This window comes from Pteropus vampyrus, unplaced genomic scaffold, assembly GCF_000151845.1.
Source record: "Pteropus vampyrus isolate Shadow unplaced genomic scaffold, Pvam_2.0 Scaffold215, whole genome shotgun sequence".
Classification (NCBI taxonomy): domain Eukaryota; kingdom Metazoa; phylum Chordata; class Mammalia; order Chiroptera; family Pteropodidae; genus Pteropus; species Pteropus vampyrus.
Genome location: NW_011888996.1, coordinates 2,640,383 through 2,655,780, shown reverse-complemented (window position 1 = coordinate 2,655,780; position 15,398 = coordinate 2,640,383). Strand labels below are relative to the sequence as shown.

At 42.2% G+C, this 15,398-nt stretch overlaps 1 protein-coding gene across 1 annotated transcript in view; it reads right to left on the bottom strand.

The window, feature by feature from the left end:
- The window catches only part of MATN2 (matrilin 2), a 122,222-nt gene extending 112,051 nt beyond the window's left edge, over positions 1-10,171 (bottom strand). The window contains exon 1 of the mRNA XM_011372923.1: positions 10,008-10,171. Within this exon, the coding sequence (XP_011371225.1) occupies positions 10,008-10,149 (142 nt within the window). The 5' untranslated portion in view covers positions 10,150-10,171. The remainder of the gene's footprint in view (positions 1-10,007) is intronic.
- Between the last annotated feature and the right edge of the window lie 5,227 nt (positions 10,172-15,398).

The window sequence follows — 15,398 nt, the reverse complement described above, 5'->3', positions numbered from 1 at the left end:
ACTTGGAGAAAGAGAAACCATTTTATCAAATTTGCAAAAGATTCTAACTTGATAAGGAGGGAAAAGATATTAATCAAACATGACTAACCTTGATAAAGACGGTAAAATTTAACAAAAAATTAAAGTATTCCACTTAAGTTTTTTAAAAATCTGCTATATGATAGCTATTAAGCCATGCATAATAAAGGTTTAGTCATTTTCCTTGACTGCAAGCTCTACACGAATTAACCAAAAAAGTTAATGCAATTTACCTATAATCATTCTTTCATTCAATTAACATTGCCAGAAGTGAAACTCAAGGATTCAACAAATTATATATTGCCAGTCGCTAAAAATTTCTCTGTTCCTCCCTTGTTTAAAAAATGGTATTTCAAAAGCTCCTAAGGCAAATTTTTCTTGAAAGGAAATATTTAGTTTTTAAAAAAAAAAAAACAAGGAAGAAAGTCCTTATCTTCTGGTTCATTTCCTAATTCTGCAGGCACCTCCATAGACTCCTGGAAGGTGAGGGTTTGCAGATTACAGGTTTATTTAACCTTCCACTACGCCCAAGGCCTTCAACATCCCTGATACCTGAGGAGGCAAGTAGTTTTACTCCCGGGCTAATCAGGCGGCTGCGAAGTTCCATATTGAAAAAAATGTGTTTTCTTGAAAGCATAGGTGTTTGGTTCTGCATTGCCTCTTTAAAGTCTTAAAAACAAACCTAAACTTCTCCGTAACAAAGCCTTCAGATTTTTTTTCAAGCTAAATATTCTCAGGTCTTTCACCTACCCTGGCTTTGAAATCTTCACGAGCGTGGTGGCTCCTCACGAGAGACTTTCCCCTTTGCTCATTTGTTAGTTCCTTTACTCCTTCTCTAGGTATTTGTTGAGTGCCTATTGTGTACTTGGCACATTACTAAGCACTACCTATACAATACAGACAATTAAGCAATCAATGTTCAGGCTTAGTGCTACACTGGGACATACCACCTGTTGTGAGAATGAATTATTGGGGTGTTAAATCCCTACCTTGAAGATCAGGAATGCTTCCATAGAGACCTGAAGATGAGTTCAATTTGGTTGGATGAAACAGAGGAAGTAGGGCTTGAGCAGAGGAAATGGCAGGTTGGCTTCTGGAATACCACCTGTGCCTCTCAGTAGCTGTATGACCTTGAGCAAGACATTTAATCTCTTAGCCTCAGTTTCTTGGTGTGTAAAATGGGAATAAGACCATACAGTGTGAAGTGTGAACTGCCTAGCACAGTGCTTGGCACATAGTAGAGCCTTGAAAAAAAAAAAGGCTGCCATCATTGCCACTGTCGTCACTGTCATCATCAGTTAGGGAAAACACGGACGTGATTGTCTCTGGAGGGGTAAGAGTATATGCCTCACCCTCCATGAGCACCAGTCATCAAAGAGAACAGTGGCTATGTCACCCACTGGGGGATGTCCCCTGCCACCATCCCCACACACACATACGCTGCAGTTGCCATACCCGTGGGCAAGCTGAGGAAAGAACATCCTGGAACTTAAGAAGGAAATGAGGGAGGGAGGAGATTTGAGAGTGTTAAAAGATAAACTGAAGCATATTAAAATTTTTAAGTTTATTTGAGCAAAAATTTTTAAGTTTATTTGAGCAAAAATCGAATCGGGCAGCATTCCATCTAGCAGATTGGAGGGAGCGCCGAGGAGCTGTGTAAAATGAAAGACTTTTACAGGCAGAAGGAAACAGTAATGAGGGAGTTAGTTACACTAGACAAAAAAGCAGGTTGGTTATTGCAAGGTCATTTTCCTTTAGGGATGGCAGGGGTCTATCAGGCAGATTACCTAACTAGTGATGATCGGGTGATTCCCGATTGACTGGTTTAAGAGTCCATTTCTCAGAAAGCCAAGACTGTAAATCAGTCTCGATTTGGTGATGTGGGACTTAAATTAACATAAGCAACTCCATTTTGGGCCTGTTGAGTTGTTTTTAACAAGAGGAAGAGATAAAGGAGAGTTACAGAAAAGGAAGGGGATAAACAGTTTAATAGAGAAGAGAAAGGGAGGAAGAAAGGGAGAAAGACTGTAGGAGAAAAAATCAAGTTATTTATTCAATGGCTGGGAGAGCTTTTAACTTTGTGGCTGTTGGAAGTCAGATACTATGCTTTTTTGGATTTCCCTGTATTAATCAATCACAAAATAGGAATGAGGAACTCACTTCATAGAGTTTATGAAAAATGAATGAAAAGAGACATTGGTTTATACATAAAACAGCATAGGCATGAAGAGGTGCATTTTATGGGGAACAGCAGCCTGGGCCAAGCAGCAGCCATGAGAGTCATCACTTCTGATGGTAAAGACACACTCCAGATACTCAGTTTTTAAATGTGGGTTTTAAGCCCTGTGCTATAGGAGGCTGACCTCTGTAGAGGCTGGAGGCCCACCTGTGCCAAGTCCATCTAGGTAGAAAAATACTAGCAGCTATTTTCAAAGCTTCAAAAGGGGCAGACACAAGCTACAGTTAGTTTATACTCTCCAGCTGCAATTTTCCCTGCAGATGTTACTCATCCTGCATTGTCTTTCTGGCTCGTGCCCCATAGCATCTCTCCTAAAATCTCTTCCTCCTGCCCATGCACATCCCACCTAATTTATCTCCTGCAATGGTTCTCAAACTGAAGTCTCTAGAAAGGCAACCTTCTCATGCCCCAAAGTAGACCTGCTGAATCAAAGACTCTGGGCCCAAGGACAGTAGTCTGTGTTCTAACAAGCCTTCCAGGAGCTTCAGATGCACAATGAGGTTTGAGAACCACTGCTCTACTGCCTGACCTACAGCCTCACCTTACACCCTGACTGACCCTACTGACCCACCCCCAACCCCAGCCTAACCCTACATCTACCCCTCTCCCTTCCTGATCATACAGCCCATCCTGCTCCCTTTCCTGATCCCACTAACCCCACCCCCCTCCAGTGCCTAATCCTGTTGCCCCCTCCAATTCTGCTTGATCCCACTGCCCCACCCATCCCCTTGCCTCATCCTACTGCCCCACACCCCCCCCACTCTCCTTCCAGATCCTACTGCCCCACCCCACTCCCCTGCCTAATAATGCTATTAGCTCACCCCCACGCCCCTGCCCCATCTACTGCCTCACCTCCTCTCCAGGCCTGATCCTACCGCCCCACCCCTTCTCTCTCAAAACTACTCCCCCCTTGGCTTTCAGAGTATAGTTGGACTCCCACCTGGAGAGAGTGAAAGAAAGCCATCCCAGCACAGGAACCAGAGAAGGGGCATCTGGAAGGCGGAGGAATTGGTGATGGCATCACATTCTAGATAAGAGGGATCACTGACTCCAACACTTAATAGATGAATAGACTGCGGCGTGGAGAAGAAAGGTGACTTGCAAGCAGGGTCACTTGCTAATTAGAAGTCAAATCAAGACTGGAGCCATTCAAATGAGTCTTCCAAATGAGTCCTTCACTCAGTCATTCAACACAAACTGAGTTTTTGCTGTGGGCAGGACCAAAGCCAGAGCCTGAAGTCTGGAGACCCCAGGTGTAACCAGCAGCAGGGGCAGCACCTCCAAATACAGATGGGCATTTCACGGTCTGCTCAAGGAGTAAGTAGAGGCTGAAATCAGCAGGCCTGAGTATGAGGCGCCTTATTCTTTGCTCAAAGGCGCACCTGCCCCTAACACCTGCATTCTTTCTCCTTTCCCTAGCTGGGCGGGGTTGGGGGATGGGGGATGGGGGATGGAACCTTTTCTTTTTAGGTTTGCAGAAGCCTTGACAACTTTGCCAAATGGCTTAACCTCTTAGTCTCAGCTTCCTTGAGGATAAACCGATAACCTCTTTGCAGTGTTTGTCTTTTTTTCATGGATTATAATTGAGCTGGCATGTGCCTGCTCAGAGCAGGGCTCAGGAACTAGAGTACCCTCCACAGGTGCTATGAGAAATGTTATACATCCCTATTTTCAAGGGTTTACAGTCGTGGCGAAAACGAGGCGAGTAAAAAATAACTAGAATAGGAATCCCTCTTGGGTACTTGTCACTATTACTCCTCGAATCATAAGGCAGACAGGGTTGACACTTTACCAAAGGACCCACGGTGTGTGGGGCCGGTCCAGGGACGGTCCTGCCTGGCTGGGAGAGGAAGTGTTATTATCAGGCTATTATCATCAGGCTATTATCCAAAAGACCCTAACGGTTCCCATACCTAAACTATATCAGGGGCTATGCTTGCCTACAGGAACTGAAAAGGATTCCTCACCACGAAATGAAGAAGGCCCAGCACAAAGACCTAAACCGCGAAAGGGTACCGTGGGTGAAAGGGCAGAGCGCAAGCGAAGAACGGCCACGCATGCGTAGAAGAGCCCCACCGCTCCCCGCCACAGCACATGCGTACGGAGGCTCCTTCCCAGTAGGGGAGGTCCGCTTATAGCATGGGTTAACCTTTTTTCTGTTGCTTGATCAAAGAACCGAGTTTCTGTTCTGCTTCACTGACCCCTTTCTTCTATTGATGCAAACGGCACTAGGCAGAAGGACCTTGGTTTGGGTCCCCGACCCAGAAGGGTGGGTAACAGAAGGAGGTTGCCTTTGATTTGGCCCTGACTGATAACAGGCCTTGGCCAAGGAAAGATACTCCAGGTGGAAGAAAGAGGGTGCTGGGAACGCTTTATCAGGAGGCAAAATTTCTAACCAGGATAAAGTGGCTTCCAGGCATGTAAAACTGGTGGCCTCAATGGGTCATCTCTCCAGGAGCCAGAAGCTCTGATGGCTTCTAGCATCTGCTTTTCCTCCCTCCCTGATAGTGCAAACAAATGTCAATTAGGGGGGTTGTTTTAGGAAGTGAAAATTCATTTTCTAGCAGCCAGCACTTGAAATTTTTAGAAATTATCAACCTAAGGGAAAAGCTCCATTGGCAATACAAAGCAGAGCATTCTTAACTTAACTCTCTAGGCCTGCGGACTCTTTCAATCACATTACTGATTTAGGTGGTTTCACCTCTTTAATGAAACACGTTGCATTTTTACTCATATTTTGATGTCAGGTTCAATGAGCAACGTGTGCAAAAGTGGAAATAAGTATCTCATCATGTACTGTGATTTCCTAGGAATATAACTTGGGGCTGTAGACAGTGAGTTCTTAGATTGTTTTCATTATCTTTATTTTTAAATAGTAAATTAACTGTTATAAAGAAATTTCACTAAATTCTGTGGCCTCCACCCTCTGCCCTAACACCTCTGGATTTTTCCTAGCAGTGTGTGTGGGAGGAGGGGGTGGGGAAGAGGGGTTTCAGCTTCCACCATCTCCTGACCACACTACTGGACCAGCTTCCTTTGAAATCTCCACTGCTGAGGTAGGCCTTGGGACCTCCCCTCCCTTCCAGGATGAGGCTCCATTATTTCTCCTTTGTCCTTTGTTCAGCCCTGACTCTATTTTAGCTCCAGCAAGGGAAGGTAAGCCAAAACCAGTCCCTTCCAACTTAGACACCATCTTTGGCCATCTCACTGTAATCTCATCTGCACTGCAAATACGTCTCCCATTACGCACCTGATGCCTGACAGTTCCAGAAATACCAAATAAGAAAGAACGGGAAACTGAGCTCCCCACCTACTGGGAGGACACAAGCAGGCCACCTCAGTACTACATCTCGGGGTCCTGCCCCCAAGGAAAACAAAAGCCCATAACCCAGACATCCTAGGAGACTGGCTCTCTGAGTTTGCCTACACTTCTCTCAAGTGTGTACTTTCGTTTTAATAAACCTTGCATTTTCCTGCTTGATGTTTGTCTTGCCCTTAAATTCTTTCCCTCAGCATTAGACAAGAACCTGGTCACCGGAGCTCCGAGTCGAGTCCTCTCTTGGACTTCTGTCCCCAGTCGAGCTCTCCAGTGTTAGAACCACTGGCATATTACCACAAACAGCTCTCTTACAACACAAACATGAATTCTGCATGTGTGCTATTGACTCAAAGGGTAATTTACTATAGAGAAAGGAAAAAGTTTCAAGGTTAGTAGAAATCAAATGAACTAGATTGGTAAATTTAGAAAAGAACATACACATTAACAAGACCTCCTAAAAGACAAAACAGGGAGAGCCGGCCGGTGGAAGTGTAGACAGATGGTTTGTGTACATTCCAGAACTGAGGGGAGTCAAGAATACAGTGGGAGTTCGGGCAAAGAGGGTTAAGATTTTAAAAAGCTGATATGCCTTCACGGTTGCCCTGGTGACAGTTTCACTCCCCCATATGACAGCGATATAATAGACAAATATGCACAAGCAAAGCAGGCAGTAATTAAGGGTGCGGGACAGCATGACCTACAGTCAGTGTCACGTGGAAAGGGGCTGAGGGAGGAGTTTTGGAGGGCTGTGATGGGGGATGGGTGCAGAGGGGAAAAATCTGAAAGCTTCCATGAGCTTATGCTCTGGGTACAGCACACCCTACTGCTCCAACTCTATCTGCCAGCATGGTTGCCTAGAAGGGACTTTGGGCTGGAGAATGTGCTTGTTCATTCTCCTGGTTGCCTGGGAGTATAGGCTCTTCCTGGCCTTTGCCACAGCCCAGGAAGGCTGAGGCTGTCCAGAAGGCACAGTGGGTGGAGAGCGAGTCAGCAGTGATCCAAAGTGTTGCCTGCTCAGATTCTGCCAGAGGCTCTCACCCCTGCAGACTGAAGCCCAACTCTTCATCAGAACCCAGAAGTCATAAACGATATGGTTCCTGCCTCCTCTGGCTCAGCTACAGCGCAGACCACCCACCTTGCAGACATGGCGGTTCCAATGGCGTGACCACATCCCACCTCTGCACTCCATGCTCACTCCTCTCCTGCTCCCTCACCCTTTACAGCTCCACCTGGTCACAGCCTTCACCAGGAACTTTCCTAAACCAGCTGTTTCCAAGTGTGCTTTGGAGACCTGTAGGGGTTCCTGCGACCCCTTCAGAGTGTCCATGAGGTCAGAACTATTTTCATAATGACATTAATGTTTGCTTTTTATATTCTCATTCTCTCATAAGTTTATAAAGTATGAACTCTGGGTTTTAGATTGCAACTAACCTTTAAGAAACTACCATTTGTCAAGTTTTGATGTTGTATCAAATAAGAATATCCACAATTACATGAAAAATACTAAAATGCTCCTCCTTTTTCTGACTACAATCTGTATGAGGCCATATTTTCTTTTTTCATGTAGTCCAACCAAAACACTTCATGACAGATGAATGGATGAGAAATGAGAATCCAGCTGTCTTTGATTAAGCCAGACATTAAACAGATTTGCAAAAGTATAAAACGGTGCCATTCCTCTAATATTTTAAATTTAGAAGATATTGTTTTTCTATGTAAATATTTTATTTGTTATAGGTTATGAGTTTATTCTTGTTATTTTAATTAATTAATGAATTAATATTTTTTAAAGTTCTATTTCTCATCCAGTAAACTTTGATAAATCTAACTCTAACCCACATAAACAAAAGCTTTTTGGTATCCTCAATAATTTTTTAATGCAATAGAGTCCTGAGACCAAAAAGTTTGAGAGCCGCTGCCTTATACTGACCCTCAGCAGGCAGAGTGGGCTGTAATTTAGCTATGCCTCTACTACTGTGTACAAAGACCACCAAAATCATGATTTCTTTATGTGTCTGTTTCCTCTACTACATATTTGCCTCTTGATGGTGGTTGTTCTTAAACCTCTTTGTTTAACCCAGAGCAGCAACTCCAGATGAATGAAGTAAGAGATAAGCCCCCATGGACACACATCACAGGCTGCTGCCTGAGCAGCCTGCAATCACTCACAGGAGGGGTGGATAAAAACATGCACGATTTTTTTAATTGGCTCAAGTTTTTACTGAGACGTGGCGGTTTAGATATAAATATTAAAATTTAGACATAAAATGGAAACTTTTTTAAATCAGAAAATTCAAACAAAAATAAACTAAGAAACAATTATGCTTCTACTCTGTTAAATTTTAAGAGAAGTAACTAGTGAAGTACATCATGCTATTAGACGGACAAAATGGTTTGCCTCAAAATGGTTTGCCTCAAAAAAGCGCAACATGGCCTGGGCAATGTTCTGAACACAGAAAACAAAAGGCTGAGAAAAACAATCACCCATAAAACACAAGACCTCATATTCTAAGAATAACGAGAAAGTTGTCCAAACTCAGGGTGATGACTACAATAAGCACGGCTTCTCCATCTTTGTTCCTGTTAAAGTAAGACCAAAAGCAGACTGTTCTTGAGAGTCCAGGCCAAGGTCGTGGTGTCTGCCTTCTGATTTCGTGATTCTCACTCACTCACCCATGTGCACAAGTCAAGCAGCCCTCCAGCACGTCTGGGAGTGGCTACTTGCCACATTCTGGGATGCGAGGGAGGGGGCTGCCATGCTCCATCCTGCTCTTCGCCCCTGAAATGTTCTCTGGCATAATGAGAAGCAGGATGTAACACTGGATGTGGAGTGCATGCCTTAGGCAAAACTGGCTTCCACCTCTTACCTCAGAAGACAAGGGCTTCAGAGCCTCATCTTAGGGCCAAGGAGGAGTTGAATGCTGCCAACTAGGAAAGGCCCAGGTTGTTTGTGTGAGCGCGTGTGTGTGTGTGCACGTGTGTGCAAGTGTATATGAAAGAGAGAAAGAGAGGGGAAGGAGAGACAGACAGAGACAGAGACAGAGAGACAGACACAGACAGAGAGAGTCAGAAAGAGAGATTGATTTTGAGCCAAGAGAAGAAATATGCTTTTCTGGCTAAGTCTGTGTTGGCTTGTTCAGAAAGCAGCCCCATCAAAAACCCAACTATGCAATCATTGCTGGTGATCTAGGAATCAGGCATTTCCAGTTCTCTCTCTATATATATATTTATACACGTTTATCATCTTGAAATTTGTTTTTAAAAGCCCTTTAATCAGCATACTAAACATTCTCCAGTCTTTTTCACATTTGCAGAAACCTTATGTTTACATCACTATGGAAACAGGGATTCTCAGGGGACTAAAGACATGGAAGGCCCAGTATCACGAGGTCATCATTTAGATTAACATCAGTGAAAATTCTGACTCTTAAAACAGGGCTCTCTGGGTCCCTTTGGTCTCTGATTGTAATTTTGGATGCTGAGACCACCAGGCCACTGGCCATTTCTCTCAGTGGCCTTCATAGGGGGTCAGGTTCTAGTGGCTGGTCAATAACATATACATGTAAAATGGTTCCAGAGAATGACTTCATGGAATGATAGTCATGGTAAAGCTATCATTCATTGCATATCTACAATTTACATGTATTACCTCATTGTCTCCTCTCAAGAATATTCCAAGGTCATTCCAACCTTGTAGATGAGGAAATTGAACTTCAGAGAGATCATGCTACTTCAGTGTACACATTTAGTAAGTACTGGAGCCAGGACTTGAACCCAGGTGTATGCCAAAACCCATTCTCTTCCATTGACCCTATATCCCAGACTTACCAGAGCCCATATGTGCAACTAGGACAATTTATCTACATTCTGTGTTTTTCATGACCTTTGCTTTCTCTCGGAGAAAGAAAAAAAATTCCCTTGAAAAAAACATGTTCACTGTGTCAGAATAACAATCCCCTGACATCTTCTATTCCTAATACCTTAATTCAGCTCATGACGTTCCCACCTGTCTTCTGTGCCCACTCCTACTTCCCACAAGCTCTCCTGCTCATTTCCCATGCTGCCATGCAGGGGAGCATTATTAACACAGATTAGGTGGACAAATCCCATAAAAAATTTTCATGACACCCTCGTCCAGAGAAGTCCAACAGGACCTTTTCAGATGAAAAATCTTGCCCTTGCACATTGGAAAACACTCATGAGCCTCTATTAAAAAGAAGGCTTTGAAATAAGAGAGATTTCATTTTATCCTCCACATCCTCGACTCGGGGTGCACTCGTTACCAGTGAGATTCCCCTCCGCCTTGGCACACCCAACAGGGCACCCAGGGACAGGGAAGTTTCTCCTACTGATGCCCATCCTCTGGCCTGGAGGTCCACCCATAACCACCCCTTCTGGCCTGCTTCTGTAGGTGGCACCCCCATCACTCACCCAGGAGGGCCGTCTGAGGGTGGGTCCGAGCGTGTCTCCCTCTGGAGATGGACCGGGAGGGCGGCCGCTCCCTGGCCTCCGTGGGGAGGAGCAGGATCTGTCCGAGAATCAGCAGAAAGCAGCCCACCTGCATCTTTTCCATCTTCAAGAAGGGGAAGCAGAGCAAAGCTATGACAAACAGAACAGGAGGAGGGGGCAGAGTGAGATGTCTGACTGCCGCCCTGCCTTCTCACGTTTCACACATACCCCTTGTACTTAAAATGCCATTTGTGTGTGTGGTCCTTAAGAAATCCGGTAACTCCTATTGGTAGGTTCTTGGATACTCTGAGTAGGGCATGCATAGCTGGAATTTTTTATTGCTTTGGCTGCTATAAGACTGAATGGAAAACTTTAGGGGGAAAAAGTCTATCCTGAAATTTCTTTTCAATTAAGTTTATTATCAATTATTCATAGTCACATTCTATATCTTGGATTTGAAAAAGGAAAAACTACATTTGAAGATTCCAAGTAACAATAGTCTTTCAGTCTAATAATAATGAATGGCACAAATTAATATGTATAAATTTCCCAAGGAATTCATGCAAAGCTGACATAAGGTAGTATCACATAGCCAGCCTCCCAACCTCCCACATACATCTATTAAGAAGGAGCATAGTGCAGTGGCTAAGGGCTTAGACTCTGGCACCAGACTTCTCGGCTTTGAAACCTGGCTCTGCCACTTGCTACCTGTGTGTGACCTTGGGCAAGCTACTTAACCTCCCAAGCCTTATGGGAACATGGGTAATATCAGTTAATTGAGTGAGTTAATACATGTAACCAAAGCATTCAGAATAGTGCCTGGTACACATGGGGAGGCGGGGACAAGCAAGCAAGCAAAGGAGCTAGAGGACCAGAGAAGAATAAGATCAAACCGGATGTTGAGTAAAAAGCTCTGAGATACATAAAGAATTCTAACCCTGAGTTGAGTTTCAGGTCTACAGAGGTAAGGGGAGTTTCAAACAGAGTAGCATTGTCTTTTCTAAAATAGAGCTGCCTTTACCTATTCTCTGTATGGGTTCTGAAGAGTAGCTGGTATGAAGGTTTGGAGGAAGGATTCTAAGCACAAAGTGCCATGGTCAGATCCACGTTTTCCTAGGATGGCCTATCTCAGTGCTTCGCATGGGATGAGATAGACACTTGGCCACATGATGGATGATGTCAAGACTACTCTATCTGGCAAAACCTCACAGAGAAGGCAATATCCTGGGTCAAAGTTTAAGTTTATTCTTCCATTATCTATGAACATAATGGGTATCACAGTGATTTATCATTTATACACATTAGGTGTAAAGGAAGGAATATTTAAAGAGGAACAACATTAAAGCAACATTGTTGCATATAAAATCTTTACTAAGTTCTTATCCTGTTCTTGGCAATTTCACCCAACTGATTTCATTTAATCCTCACACATATCTTGCAGAAATCAGAATTATTACTTCTGCTTTTTTAGAGATGAGGAAATTGAGGCTCAGGGAAGTTCACTAACTTAACCAAGTTCACACAGCTAAGGTAAGCAAAGTAGGGATTCCAACCCAGGGTAAGCAGGCCAACTAGCCAATTCGTTTATTAACAGAAAACTCAATTCACTGCAAGTCAAATCCCCAGAAGTCAATTCATGAAAAGCCACAGTGGTGTCACTGTCAGAGGCGGGAAGAGGACAAGGCCAGGGCAGGAACCATTTCCCAAAACTTAAATAAAATACTCAATAACTGAGTGAATTATTTGTTCAGCAAATCGCTTTCAGGAATTGACCCGATGATGAACCCAGGCCTGTCAACCTTCAAAGTCCACAGTTTTTCACACTTGCTGTATTGAGGTAGCTCACTTTTCACTATGCATTAAAGTTATATCAAAAAAAGCAAATGTTTATTCAGGGCTTACTATGTGCCAGGCACTGGGCCAAGTGCTTTAAATGTATTAAGTCATTTAATTCTTACAGTAACTTGGAGAAGTTAAGTAACTTACCCAGGGTTATGTAGCCAGTAAAGAGGAAGCTCCAGGGCACACTGGCTCATTATAGATAACTACTGCCCCCGCCTTTTTAAACAAATTTGAACTGGTCCCTGTTCATAGCTTTAACTGTGAGATTCCTTCTGAGAAAAGGAAGAAAACTTAAAAAATTTTGCCTCTTTCTCTGCTCTTAAACCTACTTTAAAGCTTCCTTGATATTTATCACATTTTATATGATATTATAAGTGTGTTACATCATTTATACGTTGTTTATTATTTAATGCTGTTCTCCTTCCTCCAAACTGAGCAAATACAGATGCTCCCCCTCACCCCCCACACACATCCCATCAGCAGTTTCCATTTCTGCAGTTTCAGTTACCTACAGTCAATGATGGTCCAAAAATATTAAGTAGAAAATTCCAGAAACAAACAATTTATAAATTTTAAATTGCGGGCTGTTCTAAGTAATGTGATGATATGTTAGGCCTTCCTGCTCTGTCTTGCCCTGGATGTGAATCATCCTTTTGTCCAATGTCTACACAACTTGCCCGTTAGTCACTTAGTAGCCATCTTGGTCATCATATCGACTGTCATGGTATCACAATACTGGTGTTCTAGTTACTTTTATTTTATTTAATAATGGCCCAAAGAACAAGAGTAGTGATGCTGATAATTTGGATATGCCAAAGAGAGGTCAGAAAGTGCTCCCTTAACATGTAGAAAAAAAATATATAGTAATATAGGGTTCAGTACTATCCAAGTTTCAGTCATCCAATGGGGGTATTAGAACGTATCCACCACAGCTAAGGGGGGGGGGGACTACCATACGAAGTCCATGTTTATTTATTTAAAAACAAATACAACATGCTCTCAAAGCCTACTTCCATCCTGATACATTTGCACTTAAATTCAAACATTTGGAACATAATGTGGTGGATAATTATCATTTTTCAGACAAACCAAATACCATATCATGTGGTTTGGGTTTACTGTGGATTTCAAGAAGTGGTTGCATTTTCAAGTCACCATTGCTAACTGAAAGGCACTGAGGATAGGTGAAGGCTAGAAAGTTAAAAATAAACAGAACTATGTACACCTGAAACTAATATGATATTATATGTTAACTACATCTGAAAAATAAAATTTTAAAAATAATCTAAAAAAGTTTTAAAAAATAAAATAAACAGAACTAAAACTTCTAGCTGTCTAACCCTGAGCAGGTTATTTAGCCTCTCTCTGCCTCAGTTTCCTCATCTATAAACTGGAGATAATAAACGGACCTGGTTGTTGTCTGGATTAAATCAGTCCATATATAAAGCACACAGATCACTGCCTGGCACATAGTAAGTGCTCAATAAGCATTAGCTACTTGTTGTTTTTGTTATTATTATATTATTGTCATCATTATGCAATCAAGCAAATTAATATAAAGTATACATTGTTAATATTGGCATACTAAGCCATTTAATGTACCTTAACTTGTTTTTAGAGATGAGGAAATTGATAGTTACTATGACATGCAAATCCATAATCTAAAAATATATTTAGTATCTGAAAATATTTAAAACTTCTTTTTCGTACTGCAATGGCACAGCAAGTCACAGGCTGGTAGAAAATCTTTGTAAAACGTATATCTGATATATTATTTCTATCCAGACAATATAAACTCTTATGACTCAATACGAAAAAGACAAACCACCCATTTGAAAATGTGAGAAAGATTTGAATGGTCATATCACCAAAGAAGATATTCAGCTGACAAATAAATATATGAAAAGGCATTCAACATTCTTAGTCATTAAAAAAATGCAAATTAAAACCACAATGAGATTCCATGACAAATCCACTAGAATAGCTACAATTAAAAAGGCTGATATGACCAAGAATTGGCAAAGAATTGTGAATAACCTAGAACCCTAAAACATTGCTGGTAAGAATGCAAAATGGTGCAGCCACTTTGGAAAATAATTTGGCAGTTTCTCATAAAGTTAAACGCACACTTACCAAATTACACAGCACAGGGTGACCAACTGCCCTGGTCTGCCCAGAACTGCTTATGTTTTAACACCGAAAGTCCTACATCCCGAGTAATTCCTCAGTTTCAGGCAGACTGGGATGTTTCGTTCCCCCATCAGCAACCCCAATCCTAGGTATTTACCCAAAAGGTATAAAAACACGTCCACACGAAGAGCTATACTCAATGCCCCTAGAAGCTTTATTTGGAAAAGCTAAAAACTGCAAACAGTGCAAATGTCATATATTCGTGAATGGATAAATAAATTGTGGTACATCCATGCAATGGAACACTACTCGGGAATTAAAGGAATGATATACTGGATAAATTTCAAAATACTTATGCAAAGTGAAGGCAGCCAGAAGCAAAAAAATTACATACTGAATGATTCTAATTATTTCAACGACATTCAATAAAGGGCAACATTATATGACAGAAAGCAGATCAGTGGTTCTGGGGGTTGGAGGTGGGAAAAGAGGATTGGCTACAAATGGGCATGAGGGAAATTTAGGGGCTTATAGAAATGTTTACATCATGATTACATGGCTCTATACATTTGTCTGAATACATCAAATTATACACTTAAAAGTGATAAATTCTATTGTATGTAAGTTATACTATAAAAAAGCTGTTTAAAAGAAATTAAAAGAATGGGCACAAGGATAGTGTATACATGCTCATATAAAGCCAGTATGGCAATATTAATATCAGACAAGATAGATTTTTATAAAAAATGCAATGGCAGTGAAACAAGAAAAAAATAAGTCAGTGCATGTAGCCCATATTAATAATCGCTTCTCAGTTCAGTATTTACAGCTGATAGCATTCGAAGAACAGGAGCCAATTCTAACCGGAAAATGGAATGATGTGTGAGAAACAGTTTCTTTCATCTGTGGGTATATGAGAAGAATTGTGCTGAGAAATAGAGGTTAATTCAATCTGAACAGATTCTCTGAAGCATTTGAGAGCATTTGGAAAGAATATTTGAAAAATTACAACAGCTTTGACTTTTGTTTTAGCAATTTTTCTCCTCTCCCTGGGACAATGAGTCTTTTCATTCAGTTTTACCAAGGGAGTGGGAAGAGAGAGAGGAGACTGTTCTGACCCTCTTAGCTATGGGCTCTTCTAAGCATCACTGTTCCAAGTAAATTGACATGCGAGGAAACTCCCACCAGAGTCAACACTACATGCTGGGGTCCCCGAGAGGAGAGGCCTGGCTCCGCCATGCACACTGTGTGACCTCAGTTAGGTGACTTAATTCTCTGGGCTTTAGTTAGATAGCCATATGATGAGGGGTGCGGCCTGGAAGCAGTATTCCTCAACCTAAAGCAGACCACCGACCACGGCCACGCTGCCTGCTACCCTGGAGAAAGTTGGGCATGCAGCAC